The 27996-nt window shown below is 45.4% G+C and overlaps 2 protein-coding genes across 2 annotated transcripts in view; one reads left to right on the top strand and one right to left on the bottom strand.

Moving 5' to 3' along the window:
* Positions 1-220: 220 nt before the first annotated feature.
* Positions 221-5978, bottom strand: LOC143783294 (uncharacterized). Its single transcript, XM_077271700.1, has 4 exons — positions 5916-5978; positions 2424-2565; positions 1561-1705; positions 221-1462 (listed from the first exon to the last, which is right to left on the bottom strand). The coding sequence occupies exons 1-4, from the start codon at positions 5976-5978 to the stop codon at positions 673-675; spliced, it is 1140 nt and encodes a 379-aa protein (XP_077127815.1). The 3' UTR covers positions 221-672.
* A 2593-nt stretch (positions 5979-8571) lies between these two features.
* LPIN2 (lipin 2) overlaps positions 8572-27996 on the top strand; it is a 97643-nt gene continuing 78218 nt past the window's right edge. Inside the window, exon 1 of the mRNA XM_077270307.1 lies at positions 8572-8783. The gene's annotated coding sequence lies outside the window, so the exon portion shown is untranslated. The remainder of the gene's footprint in view (positions 8784-27996) is intronic.

Genomic DNA, 27996 nt, shown 5'->3' on the forward strand with positions numbered 1-27996 from the left:
TGTCCTTTTGTTCTTTATCATTTAAAAAATTTTTTAGGAATTAATAAATAAGAATTTTGTTTGAAAAATCAAATCTTGTGTCTGCAACTTACTCTTTAGTCACTGACAGTTATTATCCCATTACTCACAGTTCATAATCTGCAAATTGAAATAAACTTTTTATAGAATAAGAAATTAACAGACATTTTTGCAAATACAAATTTATTTTTTATGCATAAATAACACTGTGTACTACACATAAAAACAAAACGTCTTAAAATGACGTAGGTATTATAACACAAGGACAAACATTGTCCAGAACAGTCCATCAAAAATGGACAATATAACAACCTGTCAACAGTACAAAATAGTGCATCAACAATAGATTTGTGAACAACCTGTCAACAGAACAGTTGGGTTGGGGACAGAAATCCAAACAAATTCACCTTTCTCCGGACACACATATTCCCCAAAAATATAGGTATTATTTTTATCCCAAACAAAATATGTGTACTACACATAAAAATGTTACGTCGGTAACAGACGTAGCTTGTAGAAAACAAGGACAAACATTGTCCAGAACAGTCCATCAAGAATGGACGCTATCAAAAACTTTTAACAGGACAAAAGTGCATCAATAATGGATTTGCGAACAACCTGTCAACAGGACAGGGGGGTTTAGGAAATAAATAATCAAAATTGCTGGTACTGTGGCTCATAACCATACCCCGGAAACATATCTTGCGACAAAATACTCGTGTTTTGGGAAAGATTATGCCCAGAACTTTGACGAGTTGGACAGTGGCTTGAATTAGAGCCTTCAGCAGCGTCGGGCCTGTGTGCTGCATGGAAAAACCGTTGAGTAGCAGCTGCTGGTGGTGGTGGTGGCGGCCCACTGGGGATAGTAAAGGCTTTCATAATTCCCACAACTACATCTTGTGGAGGGGGGATTGGTGATGGGACAGCAGCACACATTAGAAGTGCATTAACTGCTGTCATGCACAGGCTCTGCCTGTCCCATGTCATGGACCGAAGGCGGCTAGCTACCACAGATCCAAATTTATCCATGTCATCTTGTGGAGATGAATGGTCTATTATATTTAGGGTTCGACTTGTGAGTGCTTCAATGGCACTAGCCGAACCATTATTTTTTTTCCCCTTCTTGGGTGCTGCCCTAACCATTGGCACAGGACGGGCAGAACCAGACCCCAACACAGTGGGCCTTGAACCCCCAACAAAGGAGCTGGACGCAGCGGAAGAGGCAGCAACAACAGCGGAAGACAACACCGCCGCATCCGCCGAAGAGGGCGAACTTGACACAGTACAGGTGGGGGACATAACTGCAGCATGCATGGAGGATGACTGCCTAGCCAAGGGTGGATTTGGTGATGAGCAAATAGGATAGTCCTCCTCTCCATCACCCAGCTCCAGGCTGTTGTCTTCCTGTACCGGTGGGGTTTCGGCTCTTACATTGCCTTCAGTTCTGTACAAGGAATAAAAAAAGACTTTGTCAATACAAGAGTACTGTGAAACGTGAAAAATTCCAAAAGTTATATATATATATATATATAAATAACTTACCGCCGCAAATTTCTGCTTGTTAGAATGAATTGCAGCTGGTCTGCAAACGGCACTTTTTTTTTTGAGGGCGAGCTGCCACTTTCTACCTTCTGTGCTTTCATCAGTCTGTCGGTCACAGATCGCCAACGTTTTTTCACATCTTCCACTGAAATTGCACAATTTATAAAAATTAGTAAGGAAATAGATGGTGGCCCAGTTCTAACGCATCGGCTACTACAGAATATGCCTGAACACGTAGTATATTGCACAGGACAAGTACTATATTGCCCAGCCACGTATGTCCACAAGTTTCACCAATCCCAAGTGGCACTGGACAGAGGGGATTTATGATCAGGTTGTGCAGTGATTTTGCAGAGACTGCTGACACGACAGGTACTGCTGCATCGAACTTGCCGCTTGCACTGTCAAGGACAGGGCGGGAGGTCGGAGGGTGAGAATAACGTTTTTTTCATTATTTTTTACTTTTCTTTGTACTATTGATGCTGCAGACGCAGAATCTATAGTAAAAACATTGTCAAACAGGGTTAGGTGCATAAACCAGAGTGCGTAACACCTCGCTTTGTTAACGATGTCATTAACCCTGTGTGCGGCATGACTAGAGGGGAGTATGGAACGGGCACTGACTGCGGTGAGGAAAGAGCGGCCATATTGATGCCAGTCTGAGCCCGTCGCACATTGGTTGTGTCAATGTTTGTGTGCTTTTTGACACAACAAACCAGCCACTTGGATTACATGAAAGACAAAACCCCCAAACAATGAATATCCGTGACAGACAGAAGGACAGACAGAAAGAGGGAAGTGACACAAATAGACAATTATATAGTACATACGTAATAAGAATAACACAAATTTAACATACTTACAAATAAGTTTTTGACCCGCTTTTGGTAGCTGAGGCCACTGCGGATAAATTTCTGTTACGATGGCTGGCCAGGCATCACGTTTAGAGGCGGAGGCTTTGTACTCCTCACTCGCACGGTCCCAGACCTCCGGGTGTTTTTCTACCTACAATTTTGATAGAGAACCAGTCACTACATTTGATAAAGTTATTATTTTGATAAGAAATATAAAAAAATCTGTACACTAAATGGTGGCACAATTCTAACGCAGCAGTTATTATACATATGTATTTCTGGATATAGTAGCCACATACTATGTAGCACAGGCCACGACATTTTGTAGAATACCCGATGTGTGAATACAGGCCACGCAGTACATAACAGTGTACACGCAGTATATGCCGGCGTCACACTCGGCATAAGACAATACGGTCCGTATTTTACAGCTGTAAATCGGTGACTATTCCCCAAAATATTGGTCCATATCTCCTCCGTAGGCAGGGTGTGTCAGCGTATTTAGCGCATGGCATCCTCCGTATGTCATCCGTATGGCATCCGTACTGCGATATTTTCTCGCAGGCTTGCAAAACCAACATACGGACATACAATGGATCCATGTGCTCCAAAAATAATATAAACATTCTCTCTCTCTCTCTCTATCACATATATATATATTTCATACAGCGGTAGTTAGCTTAAAAGCCGGTAATTCAATTCCCGACTTTTGCTATCTCCTTCCTAAACCCGACATGATATGTGACATGGTTACATACAGTAAACCATCTCATATCCCCATTTTTGGGCATATTCCACAATAATATTGTTAGTAGTGTGTATGTGCAATATTTGTGCTGTCTATCTACTTAATGAAAGGGTTAGTGGCGGAAAAAAATGGCGTGGGCTCCCGCGCAATTTTCTCCGCCAGAGTAGTAAAGCCAGTGACCGAGGGCAGATATTAATAGCCTGGAGAGGGTCCATGGTTATTGGCCCCCCCCTGGCTACAAACATCTGCCCCCAGCCACCCCAGAAAAGGCACATCTGGAAGATGCGCCTATTCTGGCACTTGGCCACTCTCTTCCCACTCCCTGTAGCGGTGGGATATGGGGTAATGAAGGGTTAATGCCACCTTGCTATTGTAAGGTGACATTAAGCCAGATTAATAATGGAGAGGCGTCAATAAGATGCCTATCCATTATTAATCCAATTTTAGTAAAGGGTTAAAAAATACACACACACATTATGTAAAATTATTTTAATGAAATAAAAACAAAGGTTGTTGTAATAATTTATTGAACCCTCAATCCATCTGAAGACCCTCGCCCTATGACAAAGAAAAATAATAAACCAACAATATCCTTACCCTCCGCAGATCTGTTACGTCCAACGATGTAAATCCATCTCAAGGGGTTAAAATATTTTGCAGCCACGAGCTTTGCTAATGCAGTGATGCTCATGGCTGCAAAAACCACGGAGAATGTAGGTAAAGTTGGTCAATGACCTATATTTACCTGCATTTGTGGTGAGTCGCCCTCTGCTGGATGTCCTCATATGAACTCGAGCCTGGGAGCTTTCTAGGAAAGTTCCCACGATCTAGAAACAGCCAGCAGAGGGCGCCTCACCACAAATGCAGGTAAATATAGGTCATTGACCAACTTTACCTACATTCTCCGAGGTTTTTGCAGCCATGAGCATCACTGCATTAGCAAAGCTCGTGGCTGCAAAATATTTTAACCCCTTGAGATGGATTTACATCGTTGGACGTAACAGATCTGCAGAGGGTAAGGATATTGTTGGTTTATTATTTTTCTTTGTCATAGGGCGAGGGTCTTCAGATGGATTGAGGGTTCAATAAATTATTACAACAACCTTTGTTTTTATTTCATTAAAATAATTTTACATAATGTGTGTGTGTATTTTTTAACCCTTTACTAAAATTGGATTAATAATGGATAGGCATCTTATTGACGCCTCTCCATTATTAATCTGGCTTAATGTCACCTTACAATAGCAAGGTGGCATTAACCCTTCATTACCCCATATCCCACCGCTACAGGGAGTGGGAAGAGAGTGGCCAAGTGCCAGAATAGGCGCATCTTCCAGATGTGCCTTTTCTGGGGTGGCTGGGGGCAGATGTTTGTAGCCAGGGGGGGGCCAATAACCATGGACCCTCTCCTGGCTATTAATATCTGCCCTCGGTCACTGGCTTTACTACTCTGGCGGAGAAAATTGCGCGGGAGCCCACGCCATTTTTTTCTGCCATTTAACCCTTAATTTGCCTTTAACCCTTAAAATTTAATAGCTACAGGCAATTAAAGGGTTAATGGGGGGAAAAAAATGGCGTGGGCTCCCGCGCAATTTTCTCCGCCAGAGTAGTAAAGCCAGTGACCGAGGGCAGATATTAATAGCCAGGAGAGGGTCCATGGTTATTGGCCCCCCCGTGGCTAAAAACATCTGCCCCCAGCCACCCCAGAAAAGGCACATCTGGAAGATGCGCCTATTCTGGCACTTGGCCACTCTCTTCCCACTCCCTGTAGCGGTGGGATATGGGGTAATGAAGGGTTAATGCCACCTTGCTATTGTAAGGTGACATTAAGCCAAATTAATAATGGAGAGACGTCAATTATGACACCTATCCATTATTAATCCAATACTAGTAAAGGGTTAAAAAAAACACACACAGTCTGGAAAAAGTATTTTAATTAAATGATCACAACAGGTTTTTGACAATTTTTTTATTTGACGGCAAAGGGTTAACTATTCTGGCTGACCGGAGATGGACTGATAAGTTCATCTCCGGTCAGCCGGTGAGTCCGCGCAGCCGCTGTGACTACCGAACGAGTTCACCCGAACAGCGCGAGCTGCCTTCGGGAGAACTCCGGTATACAATGAACGGGATCGCTTTACGATCCCGTTCATTGTATCGGCGGCCGCGGTTTAGAGCAGCCGCATGTTATGTGGCTGCTCTAAACTGTAGATCATCGTGGGACACTCGTTTATTTGGATGCTGCGGAGGGTAGGTATATGTTGTGGTTTGTTTTTTTACTATTTTTTCTGACGAGGGATTCGTGGAATTGGGCGTATAGGTGAGTATGGGTTTTTTATTTTTTTAATTTATTTGAGGTGGCGATCGGCGGGGACAGGTATGTATATTTTATTTTCACAGGTAACCACTGGCCACCAATGAATGTTTATAGGGGTGGGGTGGGGGGGGTTAATACAGGCCACTGGCCACCAATGAAACTTTATAGGGGTGGGGTGGGGTGGGGGGGGTTAATACAGGCCACTGGCCACCAATGAAACTTTATAGGGAGGAGGGGGGGGGGGGGGCATCGTGGATATAAAAAAATTGTTTTTTTGCACGCAGGAACAGTTCGATGGGAAATACTGCTCCCATCAAGCTGAGCCTGCTGCTACTATAGGGAATAGACATAGGCCGATGGGAGTAGTAGTAGTCTCATCGGCCTATGTCTGACAACACACATACACCACACACAAAACACACACATAGACACTTACCACACTAATCATTAAAGGCACATCCAGCGCCATCCGGTCATACCAGTCCATGCTGGCAGCCATCATCCAGGAAGACGGATATTATCTTCCTGGATTATGGGATGCTCCTGGCATGATGGGATGGCCATGTGACTTCCGGTAGGCCGCACTGTGTACCTCCGCAAATCTGCTTGAATTCCGCATTTTTTTTATAGATTTGCGGGAATGGTGCGATCCTACACAAGGCATTTGTTTTGGTGCCCATTGTCTACCTTTCGACTTGATCATGGGGTGCTGATGGGTTGCCATGGGCTGAGGGTCTATGGCACCCTTCTCTGACATCTTGGCTATTCCTGTAAAGACCAGTTGATTGATAAAAAAATATGACATTATGCACCACAAATGATGCTGCCTTTTGGTACTCTGAATCTCTGTAATGAATCAAAAAAATGGAAAAAAGGACTTTTATCTCCATTCCTGCCACTATGTAACAGTTTATAATGTCAAAAGTTGTGAAAGTTCCTCTTTAAAGGACAACCCCTTCTCAATCTAAATGTTTGCCATCAATAAAATAAAAACACGTATACTCACCTCCCGTGTTGGGGTAGTTCCTGTGGTGTCTGCACTTGCGGTCCAGGTGCTTTTTTGTGGTTGTTATGACATGTGTGCCTGGCGCCCAATCAGCACTGGCGTCACTGTCTCCGCCTTTTGGACAAATCATACAACAAGAAGCGAAGGCTGCGGCACAGGAAGCGAGGACGCGGCACAGGAAGTGAGGACGCGGCACACGAAGCGAGGACTACAGTACAGGAAATGAGGACTGTGGCACAGGAAGTGAGGACTGCGGCACAGGAAGCGAGGACGCGGCACAGGAAGTGAGGGCTTCGGCACAGGAAGGGAGGGCTGCGGCACAGGAAGCGGGGGCTGCAGCACAAGAAGTGAGGACTGTGGCACAGGAAGCGAGGACGCGGCACAGGAAGTGAGGACGCGGCACACGAAGCGAGGACTACAGTACAGGAAATGAGAACTGTGGCACAGGAAGTGAGGACTGCGGCACAGGAAGCGAGGACGCGGCACAGGAAGTGAGGGCTTCGGCACAGGAAGGGAGGGCTGCGGCACAGGAAGCGGGGGCTGCAGCACAAGAAGTGAGGACTGTGGCACAGGAAGCGAGGACTGTGACACAGGAAGAGAAGGCTATGGCACAAGAAGGCAGGGCAGCGGCACAGGAAGTGAAGACTGCCGCACAGGAAGTGAAGGCTGCGGCACAGGAAGGCAGGGCTGCGGCACAGGTAGTGGAAGCTGTGGCACAGGAAGCAAGGGCTGCTGCAGAGGAAGCGAGGGCTGCGGCAAACGAAGAGAGGGCTGCGACACGGGAAGCAAGAACTGCGGCACAGGAAGCGAGGCTGCTGTAGAGGAAGTGTGGGCTGCGACACAGGAAGCGAGGACGGCGTCCCAGAAGCGAAAGCTAAGGCACAGGAAGGCAGGGCTGTGGCACAGGTAGCAAAAGCTGTGGCAGAGGAAGTGAGGGCTGCGGCACATGAAGGGAGGACTGTGGCACAGGAAGAGAGGGATGCAACACAGAAAGCGAGAACTGCGGCACAGGAAGCGAGGCTGCTGCAGAGGAAGCGTGGGCTGCGACACAGGAGGCGAGGGCTGCGGCACAGGTAGCGAGGCTGCTGCAGAGGAAACGTGGGCTGCGACACAGGAGGCGAGGGCTGCGGCACAGGAAGTGAAAACTGCGGCACAGGAAGCGAGGCTGCGGCACAGGAAGTGAAGACTGCGGCACAGGAAGCGAGGCTGCGGCACAGGAAGTGAAGACTGCGGCACAGGAAGCGAGGGCTGCGGCACAGGAAGCGAGGGCTGCGTCTGACCTCTGACTTCCTCTTGACCTTCAGTTTGTGCTGAGGCGGAGACAGTAATGGTATCACTAATTGGGTGCCGGGCTAACGTGTCATAACCGCACAAAGGCCCCAGGACAGCGAGTACCGACACCGCGGGAATGGAGCCGGCACAGGAGGGGAGTCTAAGTGTTTTCATTTTATCAGCATCCTATGGAGAAGGGGCTCTCCGCGTAGAGGAGCAGAGGACGACCCCTTTAAGATTCCTATAGGGACTAAAATAGTTTAAAAATATATATTTATATAAAAGAAACGACATTTCGCATCACGTCTCTTTTCCCTAAGTAGAGATGAAGAAATACAGTAAGGAGAATATTTGGCCAAGTCTGAAGGAGTCCGATACATGAAAACACAAAACGTTGTGGAGATCGATCACACCGCTCCCGGGATGGAGAAATCACAATGTCATGTCTGTATGCAGAAGAGGGGGATGAAAGCGCGGACCAGATAAATAAAGCTGGTGGTGGGGGAAAGGGTTAATGTTACAGACCAGGCCGGCGCAGCACTGCCAGCATCACACGCAGCCATACTGGGGACAACACAGCGCGGCAGAAACAACCAATCACGGCACGTCTGACATTCTACAACTGCCCTCAGACAGAAGGGAGCCGAGTGCTGATTGGTTGCCATGGGCAACTGCTCCACTTACTGACTTCTCTGTTTTTTATTCATTAGGTCCCGGCTTTTCCGAAAATAGTTGTCGCTTTCTGTCACACAAAACAGCTGACGTGTGACGTCACCACCCCCTCCCCAAAGCCCCGGCCTGTGTGCCGGCACGTGAGGCTGAGCAGGGCGGCCTGGTCACCGCCGATAGAAGGGGCGGGCCGTGACGTCATCCAGCGGCTCCCCGCCCCCTCCAGCCTTTGCTCCTCGGTAGTGAGGCAGCGTCGGCACTGGGGGCTGTGGAGGCAGCGGGGACACTGGCAGCCTTCCCGGGAGGACGGGCCGACACACGGGTCATTCATTCATTGCGGAGCCGCCGTGTGAGCAGGTGAGAGGCCGCCGGCCGTGTGTGAGTGCCCGGTACAGCAGGGCAGGTGGTGGTGGGCACACAGTCGGGACCCTGTCCTGTCACCGGCTCTGCCTCGCCATTACTTGTGTCCTGGCACGTTGTTGTGTGGTGTCTGCTGGGGGTTGGAGTCCTTCACTTCCCTCCATGTTCCCTTGGCTGTGATGTAAATGGGCAGTTCTCCGTGCCCCCTGATAGTGAGCTCGGTGGTCTCCTCATCTGTACACACACTTTAAGGGGATTTCCATCACTTCTTGTCATTGAGGCCAAGGTGGAAGAATTGGGCAGAGCCCCCCAGTCCACGATCATCTCCGGTCACCAATGTCAGGAAGGGGTGCCACATGACCGCTGCAGACAATCCGATGCCGCCAATCATCTGCAGTGTTCACATTCTGTCCTGCCTCGCAGGTCAAAGTGGCTGACTGGAGACCTGACTAATGGTCGTAGTGACGTCACCCATAGGGTTGTGGTGTCACCCGGCCGCCATCGGTTGTCATTGTGGGGATCCTTGTGTATACGGCCGAGGGCAGGGGCCGGTGCTCCTCTGATCATGTATCAGATGGATTTCATATTCCTCCTATAGGTATGTGGCTTCATTAGGATGGATCCTGTAGACGCCGCTCCGCACACAGCGCCCGACGGTACCTAAATATCACATCACTGCGGCCAATTACAGGGAGCTGACGATAAATCTAACGTGTCTATAACTGAAAGGTTGCACAGCCGGAAAAATATCCCTGTAAAATCCCTTAAGTTCTGTAACCAGGTGAAGAGCGAGCCGTTCTTGCTTTTTATTACTTTCCACTATATGGTCCCAGAGAGATGGCCTTTTTATTTAGTGCTACTTGATGGGTCTGTACCCAAGGGGGGTGGCTCTCAGGGTAATAATGCGGGGCAGCCGAAAGGTGCGTTACCCCCAGAGAATCCTGAGCCACGCCCACTTGGTAAAGATTTTAATAATTGGCACTAAATGAAAAGTTCCAGATCTCTGTAACCATATGGCGGATGTAAAAAAAATCTATATATATCTCTATCTTGAGAATTTAATAAGGACAAAGGCCCACTCTTTAAAGAGTTTATCTGAGACTTTGCCTGTTTTTTTTCCCTTTCTTGGCTAGGCACTTATCAGCAGATATGTTACCTGCCTTTTCTGCCCAGTGCCCCTCTCCCGCCGGCTCAGGGTGGGCTCAGATCTTCCTCCTTTGCTCTGCTCTGTTGACGAGGCGTCACTGGGCACCTCTGCTGATTGGCAGCCGGCTCCTCACAGTCAGGCAATGGGGAGCCGGCTGTCAGCAGAATATTGGCCGTGATGCTCCATTGACAGAGAAGAAGTTGCTCCGTCAATGTGTCAAGAAGCCGCAGAATCGCCATCAGGAGTGGTCAGAGATTGCCAACTACCAGCCTGTTCTGCCCAGTGCCAATCTACCTGCCTGTAAGTTCTTTAGGGAAAATCAGCAAAGTGCCAACTATTTACCGTATGCCCCCTGTGTTCTGCCCAGTTAACAGCAGATGAAGGCACCATAAACTAGTGACAGTGATGCCAGTAATGTGCTTGCGAAGTTCTGCAACTTTCTAATATACGGTACTTTGTTTCAGTGCTTCTACCTTTTTTTAGCCATTTTTTTGCTGCCTGTGGAATCCTGTTTTCTTTCAGTGGCTACGTTCCTGTTGATGGCCGCACTGCTGACGGGTGGATATAATTGTACTGGGTGCAGACAGTGTGTTGTAAATTTAAAATTGTTAAAGGGGTTGTTCAGGCTTGGGACAAAAGTATGGCGTCATTCTAATGGAAGTACAGACTGCTGAATCATGCCAGCGTGCAATGCCGGTCTGGTGTTCTGGTGCCCGCGGGTTACTTGTAGTCATGTGCCGATTAGACTCCTGTGCTTCTGGCAATCAAAGTGAAGAGAACGCGGATGTGCCAACCTGTCATGTTATGATATGATTGCATACTTTTGTTCCAAGCCAGGACACCCCCTTATGTAGTGTTGGCACACTTTTTAGAGGGCTTGTGCAAGACTTTTGCTCTGCCTTCTTAAATACGATATTCTCTGGTACCAAATAAAACGAACAGATGCCCATCTCTCCTACCGATGCCATTTCAGCCATATTGTCGCCATGTCGCCCGATACTCGCTTGTTGGCTTCAGAGCTCATGTGGTATAACAGTCCACAGCCAGTATTAAGCTGCACTTCTCACTTTCTTCAGTAGTCCGCTGTATGTTTGGCAACTGATCTGTTGCTTTGCTCGCATTTCTTTTGACTGTACAGTGATTGGCTGCAGTGGTCACGTGGCATAGCCATGTCACACGAGCCCCGGGGGACCAGATGCTGCTGAATTTGCACCAGTTTGAGCTGTTTCTGATCATTTTCTTACACTGGAGTACATAGTGGTTGTCAGAGTAGTAGCCAACCCCTTTCGACTTCACCTAAGAAAAACCAGATTGTGGCTTTGCTAGTTTCCTAGTTCTGTCCCCTCCATGTCAACCATGCCTGAGATGGTTATACAAATGATCTGTGATGACGACTGCGTTTCTGTCTCTTACTGTTGTATGTCTGACTATTCCCATATTTGCCTTATTCGCTTTCCATCAGAGGTTCAGGTATTCTAAAGGCTGAAGTGCAGTTTGTGCTGACAAGTCCTCTAGGGCCCAGTTCACAGCTGAACTTTTGATGACCAGTTGTCATTTTTTTCATGGAAAAGGCAAAGAAAATTCATATCTGTTACATAAGTGATTCCCACAGGTTCTGCTCACTGCGCTTTTCATAAAGACGGACACAACAATAACCACGCAGAGCCCATTATAGTCTACGGGGCTCTTCTACTCCCAGGCATCAGTTATGTATCAGATCTACAGATACAACACGAGTTTCAGGAGCAGAGCAGTGACATGGACATCAATAACTCAGATGTAATGTGGCCCTTCAGGATTAGCCCGTTTTCACAAGTCGGTGCGATCGGTCAGGATTTCATGTAAAAATGGATCTGTTATGGCTGTCACAGCTTGCTCAAAGCCTGAGGCTGGCGCCACACATGGCAGTACTGTGCCCCTGGGGCGAATAATGTACACCTCTTCTCTTACCACAGTGATTTTCAGTAGGAAATGTGTGAGTCCAGCCTGAGACCTAAGCTTTGCTAAAGGTGGCCCATGGCTGCCACAACGTCTTAGTTTGTTAGAATAGAGTCTGGTGGAATTGGCTGATTATCAAATATTTCTGGCTTGTAGCCAACAGTGCCCCGATGTCTTCTGTGGGAAAGAGAAAGCGCCTGTGTGGTTCTCAATGTGCCTGCTCCTTTCTTTCCTTGGAGAAAAGCTCTTTCGGAAGGGTTTGATTACAATTCAGGGAAGGTATTGAGCTAAGCCCATTTACTGCAGGGTGGATACCCACAGGCCTGCACAGTGCTGTGCTGTTTGGCAGTATGGCAGTGTGCGTGCCGCCATAAGGCACCATATGTACCGTACATGCTACTAGAGGAGAAGGGCTCTGTATAGCTGTTACACACTGCTCGGATTCAGAAAGCTACAGGGCTTGCAGAAAACATCCTTGGGGTGGACAACCCCTTTAAGAAATTGGTGGCATGCAAATATACATAATTTCCTATGCTGTTCTATCACACCTATGTACAGAAAGAACCATAGAAGGACTGTGTGCATGAGGCCTTAGGCTGGCGCCTCACAAACCATCTGTGACTGCTGGTGCATCTTCCATTCCACCGGCTAATATTTTACCTTCGATGCCACATTGTAGCGAGTGGAGACTAAACCTGCTGCGGAGGTCGTTATTATATCAGAACTGGGATGATAATGGACGGGCCCAATCCTTCACAAGTGAGTGTGAGCCAGTGCCTGTGCCACATGCTGGCACTACAGGGTTGAGTCTGGCAGGATAAACACTGGGCACAGCTATAGACCAGGTCAGATTAATGGATTTCTGTGATTCAGCCCATTTGTGGTGAAGCTCCCTGAGTGTCATGCCTTCGTGCTGCTCTTGTGCCTCTTCATGGCACAGGGGCACGGTGTATGGAAAGCACCACGGGGATTAGTTCCACCTGTCTGGCCTGTCGTGAAGCCGGACGTTCTCACCTGGCAGATATGCAGTGAACAAAATGGATTAGTAAAAATCCAGACCTCAGAGTGTAGCACAGAGCCGAGTGTCTCCCAGCACTGCAGAGTATTCCTTCTCATATGCAAAATATAAGTCCCTTCTGGTAGGTCATCGATATCAAAACTGTGGGGGCTCGAGACCAAGCACCTCCAGGGTCCTGTGGCTGCCAGCAGTAAACCATGTACAGATCCGGGACAGAACTGTGTATTATGTAGTGATCACATACTGGTCTAGTAGCTCGGCTCCCGTTCATTTCAATGAAAACTTGCATGTCTATGGGGAGTAAGGAGGGATAGCAGTCGGCCGCTGAGCACTCAGTGGGGTCTCTCTAAGGTACGATTACTTGAGAATCCGATGTTATCTCCATAGAGCCCTCCTAATCTTGATTAGTGTCATGTCTAACGTAGCATGGATGGTTTTATTTTCTTTATCATTCATAAAAATCAGGTGTGACCCCGGACATGTGTCCTATATGAATAATGGCCAAACCTACTGCAGAAGGGGCTACCATCTAATATGCATGGGGTTGCCTTCCTCAACAGCAGATATCAGGGAGGGTGGTATCAGGCCTGCTGGCGGTTCCAACCTTTTTACTCACGGGAGATGAGCTAGTATTTCCTATTGAGAGTTATGTGCTTTCTTGAACATGAATATGTAGTTGGCGATGGAGAGGTATATTGCCACCTTTAGCGTTCTCGGTAAATAACGAATGATATTAGATTGCCCCGTCAGCCTTTTTGCTGTTTCTTCCCTCTTGTGCTGGAGCGGTGTAAGGCTATGTTCACACTTTGGGTTTTTGCTGTGTGTTTTTGTTTTTTTTTTCTGCAGGCAAAACCTTCTCTCTTGGCAGTAAAGAATCTGCTTATAAAAAGTAGGCTTTGCTATGTTTTTGTTGTCTCTTGTGCATCCTGATGATTTTTTGGGGCACTAAACTTTGTGATGCTACTTCCTTAAGGTTTTTGCAGCAAAACCTGATTTGTGGTTTTTTTGTTGCATTTTTGCACTTACTCATTGTTTTTAAAAAATGCCGCAGTTTTCCTATTCAGTCAGAAGAAACCCCAGATTTGTGACATCTCAGCTTTTGCTGGTACTGTAAAATGCAGCTTTAAAATTTGTGTTAAAAACCACAGCAAAACCGTGTGAACGTGGCCTTCTGGTAGAAGCGCAAACATTCCTTCATTTCCAGGGACAGCCCGGGTATGATGTCTGCCTCCTCCATGGAATACACGCTTCTTCAGGTTATTAGGAATGAATTTTCCTACCACAGACAAACTGCTTATATAAATGTCTCCAATTATCTACTTGATGACTCCATGTTCTGTATAAAACGGTAGAGGAAATCGCCATTGCCAAGATATTTCCTGCATTTGTCAGTAGGCCCAAGTGTGTGTAGTGTCTGCACTTGGCTGTACGCCTTAATATCCAGAGGTCTCCAGTCACTGAACGGAGGCCAGAACATTTACCTTTTGTCCTCCTTCTGGCCATATTAACATCTACTGGAAATCACAGCAGACAACACGTGCAGACAGACGCTGGTAGAAACATCCGGTATGTCTGTAACCTGATCTCTCAGGTGCCCCATTGCTGCTGCACATGCTCAGTATACCTGACGTTCCTGCCAATGGGAGATACTCCAAAATGGGAAGCCGCACTGTCTGCCGTACACAAGGATAGGGGGGAAGCTGTGTGTGACTTTTATAGCTCATGATGAGCTGTTTTTTTTTTTTTTTGTTTGTTTACTTTTATTTTGCAAACTATGCATGAGTTAACTTCTCCATTAGGCTGGATTCCTACGATTAGTTTTTCGTAGTTTTTTTTTTTCATGCTTTGTATTTTTTAATAAATGCAAGTAACTTATTTTACCGACTTCTTTGTGTTCTAAGACTGTGAAGGGGTAAAAGGATGTTCTCCCCTGCTTATTTTCAGGTGCACACCACACCCTCCTGAAGGCTACGTTCCCTCGATCAGGAAGTAGCTGCGCTTTGAACACAGTGTATTTCTGCTGCTTGCAAAGCGCTGTGTCCTGATCACGCAGATAAATCCAAATGTGTTCTCTGAACGTGCAGTTTCACCGCATCCAATATATATCTATAGTGGAAATTTCTGCTGCGGAGACTGGCGTCTCTGCAGCACAAATAGACCTGCTGCGTCTCGTAAGTGCACTGTGTGCTATTCCCTGTTGTGGGCCCGTAGCCTAATAGATGGGCCAGCTGACTGCTTGTGCTGCGTGCCCGATCTGTGCCCTGCCTCTGCAGCATTGGGCAGCGCAGGGGCACTGACACTGGCCCATGCAGCATCAGCGCAGAGCCTACAAGCTCATGCTCCTTGCCTAGAAACCCCACCACCTCTGACAATCGAGGCAGCGATCAGTAAACTGTAGAATTTAAAATCCCTCTTCTTGAGAATGGAGATGATTATTAATCAGGTAAACTGCAAAGTTGCTTATTTTGCTCATAATTTTTATAACATCTGAAGTAATTTGTCAGCAATGATGGTGTAAACTACGAGGCCCTCAGGGAGACCGTTGGGCCCTCTGGCCCCTTCTGCACTGGCTACACGTCCCCTCATTCCCCATCTATAGAACAAAGCTAGCTATAGAACAAAGCTAGAACCAGGGATTCAAGCTTGAGGAGGATAATTTGCATATTCCAGGTGCCTTCTGGGAAAAGCGAAGAGTCTCCCTCAGCAAGAAGATCGTTGGGTACAGCCGGGACCAGCTGCTTGGAAAGCATCACCAAACCAGACATTATTGCAAGAAAGCTTGGCTGAGTAGATTACACAAGAGGGAAAACACACAGCTAGTCAGCAGGATCTAGGAACAACATGGCAGAAGTGACAACCTACATGGTGAGCTGCAGCATGTGCTACATGTTCGCAGATCGACCAGAAGAAGAATCCAATTTCACCTGTCAGAAGTGTAGACTAGTGGCCCTTTTAGAAGAAAAGGTGCGGGGTCTGGAAGAAAGAATAGCAACTTTGAAACTCATCAAAGAGAATGAAGACTTCCTAGACAGAACAGAAGCATCGCTACTGGTCACAGAAGGTGAAAAAAGTGTCAGAGAACCTCCAAAAGCAGATGAGTGGAAGCATGTGACCAAAAGAAGCAAGAAGACCATGGAGAAATCACCAACCACACAACTGAAGAACCGATATCAAATCTTTGTAGAGGATGAAGATGGCACACCTAAGGATGATGCACTACCAGCAAGCAAAAAAGAAAAGGGTACACAGCAACAAGTGACAGCAAAAAGTACAGCCAAGAAGCAACGAAGAGTGGTGGTGGTGGTGGGAGACTCCCTACTGAGAGGCACAGAAGCAGCCATCTGCAGACCGGACATAACCGCAAGAGAAGTATGCTGCCTTCCAGGTGCGATGATCAAGGATGTGACTGATAGGATACCAAAGCTCTTCAGCTCCAATGACGTCCACCCATTTCTGCTGATACATGTTGGCACCAATGACACGGCAAGGAAGGACCTACCGACAATCTGCAAGGACTTTGAAGAGTTGGGGAAGAAAGTAAAGGAACTGGATGCACAGGTAGTTTTTTCTTCTATCCTTCCAGTAGACGGGCATGGCACTAGGAGATGGAACAGGATCCTTGATGCGAACAACTGGCTAAGACGATGGTGCAGACAACAAGGATTCGGATTCCTGGACCACGGTGTGAATTACTTGTACGATGGACTCCTCGCCAGAGACGGACTACACCTCAACAAACCTGGGAAACACACATTCGCCAGAAGACTCGCTACACTCATCAGGAGGGCGTTAAACTAGAAGAAGAGGGGACGGGAAGAAAAACATTAGACTCGAACAAAGAAGACCCAGGAAAACATACTCAGAAGGGAGGTAAGAACATTTCTAAAACAATCCACAGCGAGGAGATTGGAACAAAACAAAATCCTCTAAACTGCATGCTCGCAAACGCCAGAAGCCTGACAAACAAGATGGAAGAACTAGAAGCAGAAATATCTACAGGTAACTTTGACATAGTGGGAATAACCGAGACATGGTTAGATGAAAGCTATGACTGGGCAGTTAACTTACAGGGTTACAGTCTGTTTAGAAAGGATCGTAAAAATCGGAGAGGAGGAGGGGTTTGTCTCTATGTAAAGTCTTGTCTAAAGTCCACTTTAAGGGAGGATATTAGCGAAGGGAATGAGGATGTCGAGTCCATATGGGTCGAAATACACGGAGGGAAAAATGGTAACAAAATTCTCATTGGGGTCTGTTACAAACCCCCAAATATAACAGAAATCATGGAAAGTCTACTTCTAAAGCAGATAGATGAAGCTGCAACCCATAATGAGGTCCTGGTTATGGGGGACTTTAACTACCCGGATATTAACTGGGAAACAGAAACCTGTGAAACCCATAAAGGCAACAGGTTTCTGCTAATAACCAAGAAAAATTATCTTTCACAATTGGTGCAGAATCCAACCAGAGGAGCAGCACTTTTAGACCTAATTCTATCTAATAGACCTGACAGAATAACAAATCTGCAGGTGGTCGGGCATCTAGGAAATAGCGACCACAATATTGTACAGTTTCACCTGTCTTTCACTAGGGGGACTTGTCAGGGAGTCACAAAAACACTGAACTTTAGGAAGGCAAAGTTTGACCAGCTTAGAGATGCCCTTAATCTGGTAGACTGGGACAATATCCTCAGAAATAAGAATACAGATAATAAATGGAAAATGTTTAAGAACATCCTAAATAGGCACTGTAAGCAGTTTATACCTTGTGGGAATAAAAGGAATAGAAATAGGAAAAACCCAATGTGGCTAAACAAAGAAGTAAGACAGGCAATTAACAGTAAAAAGAAAGCATTTGCACTACTAAAGCAGGATGGCACCATTGAAGCTCTAAAAAACTATAGGGAGAAAAATACTTTATCTAAAAAACTAATTAAAGCTGCCAAAAAGGAAACAGAGAAGCACATTGCTAAGGAGAGTAAAACTAATCCCAAACTGTTCTTCAACTATATCAATAGTAAAAGAATAAAAACTGAAAATGTAGGCCCCTTAAAAAATAGTGAGGAAAGAATGGTTGTAGATGACGAGGAAAAGGCTAACATATTAAACACCTTCTTCTCCACGGTATTCACGATGGAAAATGAAATGCTAGGTGAAATCCCAAGAAACAATGAAAACCCTATATTAAGGGTCACCAATCTAACCCAAGAAGAGGTGCGAAACCGGCTAAATAAGATTAAAATAGATAAATCTCCGGGTCCGGATGGCATACACCCACGAGTACTAAGAGAACTAAGTAATGTAATAGATAAACCATTATTTCTTATTTTTAGGGACTCTATAGCGACGGGGTCTGTTCCGCAGGACTGGCGCATAGCAAATGTGGTGCCAATATTCAAAAAGGGCTCTAAAAGTGAACCTGGAAATTATAGGCCAGTAAGTCTAACCTCTACTGTTGGTAAAATATTTGAAGGGTTTCTGAAGGATGTTATTCTGGATTATCTCAATGAGAATAACTGCTTATCTCGATATCAGCATGGGTTTATGAGAAATCGCTCCTGTCAAACCAATCTAATCAGTTTTTATGAAGAGGTAAGCTATAGGCTGGACCACGGTGAGTCATTGGACGTGGTATATCTCGATTTTTCCAAAGCGTTTGATACCGTGCCGCACAAGAGGTTGGTACACAAAATGAGAATGCTTGGTCTGGGGGAAAATGTGTGTAAATGGGTTAGTAACTGGCTTAGTGATAGAAAGCAGAGGGTGGTTATAAATGGTATAGTCTCTAACTGGGTCGCTGTGACCAGTGGGGTACCGCAGGGGTCGGTATTGGGACCTGTTCTCTTCAACATATTCATTAATGATCTGGTAGAAGGTTTACACAGTAAAATATTGATATTTGCAGATGATACAAAACTATGTAAAGCAGTTAATACAAGAGAAGATAGTATTCTGCTACAGATGGATCTGGATAAGTTGGAAACTTGGGCTGAAAGGTGGCAGATGAGGTTTAACAATGATAAATGTAAGGTTATACACATGGGAAGAAGGAATCAATATCACCATTACACACTGAACGGGAAACCACTGGGTAAATCTGACAGGGAGAAGGACTTGGGGATCCTAGTTAATGATAAACTTACCTGGAGCAGCCAGTGCCAGGCAGCAGCTGCCAAGGCAAACAGGATCATGGGGTGCATTAAAAGAGGTCTGGATACACATGATGAGAGCATTATACTGCCTCTGTACAAATCCCTAGTTAGACCGCACATGGAGTACTGTGTCCAGTTTTGGGCACCGGTGTTCAGGAAGGATATAATGGAACTAGAGAGTACAAAGGAGGGCAACAAAGTTAATAAAGGGGATGGGAGAACTACAATACCCAGATAGATTAGTGAAATTAGGATTATTTAGTCTAGAAAAAAGACGACTGAGGGGCGATCTAATAACCATGTATAAGTATATAAGGGGACAATACAAATATCTCGCTGAGGATCTATTTATACCAAGGAAGGTGACGGGCACAAGGGGGCATTCTTTGCGTCTGGAGGAGAGAAGGTTTTTCCACCAACATAGAAGAGGATTCTTTACTGTTAAGGCAGTGAGAATCTGGAATTGCTTGCCTGAGGAGGTGGTGATGGCGAACTCAGTCGAGGGGTTCAAGAGAGGCCTGGATGTCTTCCTGGAGCAGAACAATATTGTATCATACAATTATTAGGTTCTGTAGAAGGACGTAGATCTGGGGATTTATTATGATGGAATATAGGCTGAACTGGATGGACAAATGTCTTTTTTCGGCCTTACTAACTATGTTACTATGTTAGTCTCACATTAATCCTGTCTGTGCTGGGGCTCATTCATTCTTTGGGACCCAGTTATTGCATCGTGGAGAGATAAAAGCCGTCTGTTACAAAGTCCAGGTGGGGGGTGATGCCAAATCTGTGTCTAACTGCTGTGAGCACCGAAAGGTATTTGGTTCATTACTGAGTAGTGTGGCCCTCGTTGCCCTGAGAATTGGTGGATGTCATCTGGCTTTTGCTGCTTGGTGTGGGGTCCCTGAATTGGCAGGGATCATGTTTGCCATTGACAGGATGACCATAATAACTTCCTATGACAGGTGTTGATGCCTTGCAGTCATGACTGCGTTTTCTGCAGATCTCCTGATTATTGGTGCTTTTTAGTGAGTTGTGTGGAGTCTCCTGATTTAAGTTCATGTCTGGGTTGAGCGTTCTTGTCCTGAAGCCGGAGTCCTCGTTTCTTGTCGTTTTCTTACACTGGTAACAAAGACTTGCTTGTTCCAGTGTGGCCGCTCGGTCTGTGGAGCCCAGTGTTCAGCAGCAGTGGGAAATGTAAACGGAGAAATCCCACCATACCAGGAAGGTCCAGACAAAAAGCCTCACTTGTCCTGTATAATGTCACAACAGATCGCGGAAATGGAGTAAACGGCTGTCGGTGCCAGAGATGGGAGCGGAGATGTGACGATGCAATGGAGGGGAACTACTACATTTAGTCCAAAGAAAAAGACCCAAACTTGATTTTGAAAGTTAAATGTGCCAATATTGTGGTGGTGGGGTGTTGTCAGGAATGACCCCCATTAGATTACATCAGCAAAGATGAATTTGTGGGTTCAAAGCCACTCATCCAATCAGTTTACTTTACTGTTTATATTTTTGCTCCCCAAGGCACTAAGAGCATAGAACAATGCAGGGGCAGATCAGAAGATAAATATCAAAGTAACTTTAATATCTTACATTCATGGGGAATGTCTGTTGGCTAAAAAATCGTGATTACAGCCCCATGTGCGCTGATTGAAGCCAAGAGTCTGAGGGCCCACAGGAGTATACGACTGGGAAGAGGCATTTCTTCTTATCATTCTGGGCAAAAAAAAATTTCTATTTCAATTTCCGTATGAATAGATTGATGTCCTTTATCCATTCAAATGGGTCAAATCTGGTTGTAGGGACAAATGAGTCCCTTACTCAGAACCGATTTCTCATAGTCCGATAGCCGATAAACAGAAAGATTTATGACCTGATTGTCCCTAGTGCTCCCACATGACATTCCTCCTTGTTATTTATTTTTGGGTGCTGTCCCGTATTTTGTAGGGGACTAACCCACTGGTTTCTAAAAAAGATGAGGATGAGGAGGCAGTGGAGGATGGATAATTTGCTGTACCATTCCCCATGGTTGATTGTGTATTTACATAAGTATTTGGGGGACACCGGTCCGTCCCTTGTCCCTGCCATTTTCTGAAACCACCTCTATGTCCTCTGGACCTCGGATGGGTCCTAGAGGTTGAAAATTTTAATCCGCCTTCTGCGTCAGATGATTCATTGTCAGAGGAGGAAAATTTTCCTTGGTACACCCTTATTCCCTGACAATAAAGGATAGGCCCTCTTTTCTCTGAATTCTGCTGTATCCCTCAGGAATCTTTTATGTTTCCTATCCTTTATATTTAGTTGATACTTCTCTACTGCCACTTTTAGATTTTCTTCCTTCGTGGCAAAATCAGGGGCTGATTTGAACTTCGATACTCTGTTAGATCCTTTACTCTCAAAGAAGTTTTTTTTTTTCTCTTCATCTAATAGTATCTGCATTAGACGTAGAGAGGATGATGTTAATTCATCCTCCCAAGCATTCAACAATGTTGGAGTTCTGCACCTTGGGGCCGGAATCAAATAGATACTCAGTCCCCGTGGAACAATCTTCTGTTTAATATAATTTTCTAAAGGCTGTATTTCCCACCAGGATTTAATGTTCTCCTTAAATGCCTCAAGTAGTTCAGAGAATAATGTTTTGAGAGGGACCCACATCTTTTTATTACGAGATAAGCCATTTTTCACATGTGTTTGAGATATTTTCTCGGTCATTTATTTTTTTTTTGTGTGTGTGTTTTCTGTGTGTCACCTCTTTTGTTATGGTAGGGTGACCTAGGGACCTTAGGGACACCGACGTTGAGCGGGGGCGCTGTTGTGAATTCTGCTTTTGGGTTCCCTCCGGTGGTAGTAGGTGGTAATGCAGTTGTCCCTGGGTTGCAGTCCTGGTCAGGTGTGTCTGCTGATTGCAGTTCTGACTGGGGTATTTAGGTGTGCAGGATTCATTAGTCCTTGCCAGTTGTCAATTGTTGTTGGGAGGTGTTGGACCTCTGCCTGGTTCCTCCTGCCTTTCTGCCAAATCAGCAAAGATAAGTGTCTGGTTTTTTTTTTCCTGTGGCACACATGCTGTGTGCTTCACAATTCAGTGCTTTTCTTTGTGTTTTCTTGTCCAGCTTAGACTGTGTCAGTATTTTCTCAGTCTTGTTGGATTCTCTGGAGTGGCAGATATACATTCCATGTCTTTAGTTAGATTGTGGAACTTTTTGTATTATCTGCTGTGGATATTTTTGGAAGGGTTTTAATACTGACCGCCTAGTAATCTGTCCTATCCTTTCCTATTTAGCTAGAGTGGCCTCTTTTGCGAAATCCTGTTTTCTACCTGCGTGTGTCTATTCTTCTCCTACTCACAGTCATTATTCGTGGGGGGCTGCCTATCCTTTGGGGGTCTGCTCTGAGGCAAGATAGCATTCCTATTTCCATCTATAGGGGTATTCAGTCCTCCGGCTGTGTCGAGGTGTCTAGGGTTTGTTAGGCACACCCCACGGCTACTTCTAGTTGCGTTGTTAGTTCTGGATTTGCGGTCAGTACAGGTTCCACCGACTCCAGAGAAAGTTTTCATGCGGCTCCAAGGTCACCAGATCATAACAGTACAACTGGCCCATAATGAGTTAAATGCATCTCAGAAGAAGGGAAGAAAGGTGTTGAGCCATTTTTTTTTCTGCTGTCTGTTTTGTCTTTTCTTCCCTCTTTATTTATGGGTGGCTGAGGAGTCTTGTGCCAGCATGGATGTTCAGGAATTAGCTTCTCGTGTAGACCAGCTTGCTGCTAGGGTACAGGGTATTTCTGATTATATTGTTCAGACTCCTGCTTTAGAGCCGAAGATTCCTACTCCTGATTTGTTTTTTGGTGATAGGTCCAAATTTTTGGGTTTTAAAAACAATTGTAAACTGTTTTTTGCTCTGAGACCGCGATCCTCCGGTGATTCCATTCAGCAGGTTAAAATTGTCATCTACCTGCTGCGTGGCGATCCTCAGGATTGGGCATTTTCCCTGGAATCTGGGAATCCGGCCTTGCTTAATGTAGATTCCTTTTTTCAGGCTTTAGGATTATTATATGATGAACCGAATTCTGTGGATCAAGCGGAGAAAACCTTGTTGGCCCTGTCTCAGGGTCAAGAGGCGGCAGAATTGTATTGTCAGAAATTCAGAAAATGGTCTGTGTTGACTAAATGGAATGATGATGCTTTGGCGGCAATTTTCAGAAAGGGTCTTTCTGAATCCGTTAAAGATGTTATGGTGGGGTTTCCCACGCCTTCCGGTCTGAGTGATTCTATGTCTCTGGCCATTCAGATTGATCGGCGCTTGCGGGAGCGTCAAACTGTGCGCGCTGTGGCGTCGTCCTTAGAGCAAAGTCCTGAGCCAATGCAGTGTGATAGGATTTTGTCTAGAACGGAACGACAAGGATTCAGACGTCAGAATAGGTTGTGTTATTATTGTGACCGGTTTTCTAAGATGGTTCATTTGGTACCTTTGCCTAAGTTGCCTTCCTCTTCTGATTTTGGTTCCGTTGTTTTTTCAGCATGTGGTTCGTTTGCATGGTATTCCGGAGAATATTGTGTCCGACAGAGGTTCCCAGTTTGTTTCTAGGTTTTGACGGGCCTTTTGTGCTAGGCTGGGTATTGATTTGTCTTTTTCTTCTGCATTTCATCCTCAGACAAATGGCCAGACCGAGCAAACTAATCAGACTTTGGAGACTTATTTGAGATGCTTTGTGTCTGCCGATCAGGATGATTGGGTGGCCTTTTTGCCATTGGCCGAGTTTGCCCTTAATAATCGGGCTAGTTCGGCTACTTTGGTTTCGCCTTTTTTTTTGTAATTTTGGTTTTCATCCTCATTTTTCTTCTGGGCAGGTTGAGCCTTCTGACTGTCCTGGTGTGGATTCTGTGGTTGACAGGTTGCAGCAGATTTGGGCTCATGTGGTGGACAATTTGGTGTTGTCTCAGGAGGAGGCTCAACGTTTTGCTAACCATCGTCGGTGTGTTGGTTCCCGGCTTCGGGTTGGGGATTTGGTTTGGTTGTCTTCCCGTCATGTTCCTATGAAGGTCTCTTCCCCTAAGTTTAAGCCTCGGTTTATTGGTCCTTATAGGATTTCTGAGATTATTAATCCGGTGTCTTTTCGATTGGCGCTTCCGGCCTCTTTTGCTATCCATAATGTCTTCCATAGATCTTTATTGCGGAAATATGTGGTGCCCGTTGTTCCCTCTGTTGATCCTTCGGCCCCTGTTTTGGTTGATGGGGAGTTGGAGTATGTGGTTGAGAAGATTTTGGATTCTCGTTTTTCGAGGCGGAGGCTTCAGTACCTTGTCAAATGGAAGGGTTATGGCCAGGAGGATAATTCTTGGGTTTTTGCTTCTGATGTCCATGCTGCTGATCTGGTCCGTGCCTTTCATCTGGCTCGTCCTGATCGGCCTGGGGGCGCTGGTGAGGGTTCGGTGACCCCTCCTCAAGGGGAGGGTACTGTTGTGAATTCTGCTTTTGGGTTCCCTCCGGTGGTAGTAGGTGGTAATGCAGTTGTCCCTGGGTTGCAGTCCTGGTCAGGTGTGTCTGCTGATTGCAGTTCTGACTGGGGTATTTAGGTGTGCAGGATTCATTAGTCCTTGCCAGTTGTCAATTGTTGTTGGGAGGTGTTGGACCTCTGCCTGGTTCCTCCTGCCTTTCTGCCAAATCAGCAAAGATAAGTGTCTGTTTTTTTTTTTCCTGTGGCACACATGCTGTGTTCTTCACAATTCAGTGCTCTTCTTTGTGTTTTCTTGTCCAGCTTAGACTGTGTCAGTATTTTCTCAGTCTTGTTGGATTCTCTGGAGTGGCAGATATACATTCCATGTCTTTAGTTAGATTGTGGAACTTTTTGTATTATCTGCTGTGGATATTTTTTGAAGGGTTTTAATACTGACCGCCTAGTAATCTGTCCTATCCTTTCCTATTTAGCTAGAGTGGCCTCTTTTGCTAAATCCTGTTTTCTACCTGCGTGTGTCTATTCTTCTCCTACTCACAGTCATTATTCGTGGGGGGCTGCCTATCCTTTGGGGGTCTGCTCTGAGGCAAGATAGCATTCCTATTTCCATCTATAGGGGTATTTAGTCCTCCGGCTGTGTCGAGGTGTCTAGGGTTTGTTAGGCACACCCCACGGCTACTTCTAGTTGCGGTGTTAGTTCAGGATTTGCGGTCAGTACAGGTTCCACCGACTCCAGAGAAAGTTTTCATGCGGCTCCAAGGTCACCAGATCATAACAGGGCGCTATGTCGTCAACAACTAAGGTGCCAACCTCCGCAGACAGGTAGGGTATCACTAGGGCCTGCTAGGGTGAAATTAGTCCCCTGGTCTTTTTACATATGCTAATTATATTGTTATTTAATTTTTTGTTACTACTGTACATGAGTGCTATTTTTTTGTCACCCGAATTTTTAATTATAATATTAAAAGGTATATTTTAGGAGGTTTCTTCCTTTGTGGTGCCTAAACTGAGCTCGAACCTCTATATTTACTTTTGAAGGTATTTTTGGTTTCCAGTGATCATGAAATTATCATCTATCCTAGTAGGGGATGGCTTTTAGCTGGATCTACTGTCCAAACTTGAGAAGAACCCTTTGATGGCGGTACCAGTGGAGGGAGGGAAGTCTTTTAGAAAAAAAACAACTTTCACAGTTTTCCTGTGCTTAGAGTGTTTTATAATTCTGGTAGGTTTCTTTTTTAATTTTCTATCGCATTAATTAAATACAGAAAAAAATACCTGTGTAACTAAAGATTGTGTGAAGCCAGGGATCTACAGGCTGGCGGTGGTGATCTATGATCAGTGCTCACTGTGAGCCACAGGGAACTCTCCCATCTCTGCTCTCTGGATGGAACGCTAGCCAGGTCTTGTGCTTCCAGTTTCCACCACATCTTCGTTACATGGACGCCTGCTTGTGTACACACACACACACACACACACACACACACACACACACACACACACACACACACACACACACACACACACACACACACACTTTTTTGTGGCTAGATATTAAACTTTGGAGGTAAGAGTCGTACAAGTTTACCAAGGGATTGTTAGAAAGGAAAATCACAAGTTCTATCCGTGCTGCATTTATTGTGACTTTCCCCGGTCTGTAGCCTCCGGCTTTGTTTCATTCATCTGGGTTGTAAATTGAGATCTTGGAAAAATCCCTGAGTTTCCAATTACAGCCCAGAAATTCCGACTGCCTTCATTTATCTATTGTCACAGGGGAAAGAAAACCTTAGCAGTCCATAAATCCTGTGGGTAATGGATACTAACTACACAAAACAAAAGCTCCATCTTGGTATTACAGAGCAGACACATTCGCATCTGCATCTGGAGATTTTAAAATTTTTTTTTTTCCTAAGAAGTGATTTAAAAAAACAAAACAAAAACCCACCTGTTGGAAAAGAGTTTGTCACGTCTTTGAAGTCAATCTTGGAGGAAACCTCTCCACAGTAGGTACTGTAAAGAACGCTTCAGGAGAAAAACATTCGTAATTTCAATGCCTCAAACTCTGTGTAAACTTGGCACTAGTGTAACAAATCGTGCCGTTACAACCCCATATAGAAAGCCTGGAAACAGCCCAGTAATACTATACTAATGTAGCATAAATATTATGAGCTTTATTGGAAATACATCAAATATAAACATTTTAAAAGCAGACTAGAATGAATCCACACAATGAAGAGGTGAGGCCGCCACTAACTATATTTGTTTGTTTGCATACAAACTTAAACATGGCACCTTCCAAAATAATCAAGGTGCCCACCCCACATAACACACGTTTAGCACACCGTGCTTCATCAGGGGATAGTGCACAAAGACAAGTGATGAGAATAACAATCACTATGATGCAAATTGCTGATTGTCCATATAATACATTGCGTAACTGTCGGGACCAAATGGGGTGTAGTAGTTAGTTATTGTTCCCTATCTACCATGATGACTGGGGTTGCCAGGATCTGCCTCATCAGGTCTGCGACCTTTGTAATAAAATATACAGTTTTTATATTCTGAAATCTACAGTAAGAACATTTTAATTAAAGGCAAAACCCTTTTAAGGCTTTAAATATTAGTGTTGATTCAAATTAATAGGTTTCCCCTGGTAATGTGGTACAGGACAGGTGATTTTGTAAGTGCTGTACACTTTTACGAAGAGATGAGACCCCAATTTTTAGGCCTTATTCACACGTCCGTATTTGTAAGTCAAAATCGGATGTGGCTGCAAAACACAGCAGAGATGTGAATCTTTCCATTATACTATTTCTGTATGTTCATTCCTGATTTTGGCTAATGATGTTTAGAGACCCTGACATGAATAAGGTTACATATGACCTTATTTTGAGCCGCAGCGCCGGCCTGACCCTGGTTCTCCTGATCTGGTTGACAGCCTCTTATATGCTTAGGGGGCTGTGTTCAGGTGAGGAGACCAATGGTCAGGCTGGATGTTGGGGTCTGTACTACAGACCTCGGTTGTGTGAATGCAGCCCTAGTCCTTGCTCAGGATTCGCTAATAGTTTTATGACAGGGGACCTTGGCTTCGTGGCCGATCGGTGGTGGTGTACTGATGTTTCTGAGGTGCTTTTTGACACAGCAAAGCTGAAAATAGTCACCTATTGTGCAATTTGCTTCTTCTAAGCTGTACAATAGTAAATTAAAAATGTAACTTGTGATGGGTATTTTTGATGATCAGCTGTGAAGTGGCACAATATAAGCCCTTATGTCTTTGAGTAATGAGCTCACTTGTTTAGGTCCCATTCCTGCTATATATAGGTGAGTGCTCCCGTGGCCTGCATGACACGGGTGTGCGTGCTGTGAATCAGCAGGAGTCTCTGCACTCGTACATTCCTTACTGTTGTTTCACATTTCAGTGTTGTGCTCTACTGTAGACAGATTAGTCTCATGTGACCTTATGTGTCCCATATTACACCATGTGGTTATTCAGCAGGGCACGTTG

The sequence above is a fragment of the Ranitomeya variabilis genome, chromosome 6, assembly GCF_051348905.1.
Source record: "Ranitomeya variabilis isolate aRanVar5 chromosome 6, aRanVar5.hap1, whole genome shotgun sequence".
Lineage (NCBI taxonomy): Eukaryota > Metazoa > Chordata > Amphibia > Anura > Dendrobatidae > Ranitomeya > Ranitomeya variabilis.

Bases quoted from the DNA above. Each gene is read 5' to 3' on its own strand.
- LOC143783294 (XM_077271700.1), bottom strand. From the start codon at position 5,978: ATGGCTGCCAGCATGGACTGGTATGACCGGATGGCGCTGGATGTGCCT. The intron at 1,706-2,423 runs GTAAGTATGTTA...GTGCAATTTCAG, and splicing joins AGCGGGTCAAAAACTTATTT to TGGAAGATGTGAAAAAACGT. The intron at 1,463-1,560 runs GTAAGTTATTTA...TTCCTTGTACAG, and splicing joins ACAAGCAGAAATTTGCGGCG to AACTGAAGGCAATGTAAGAG.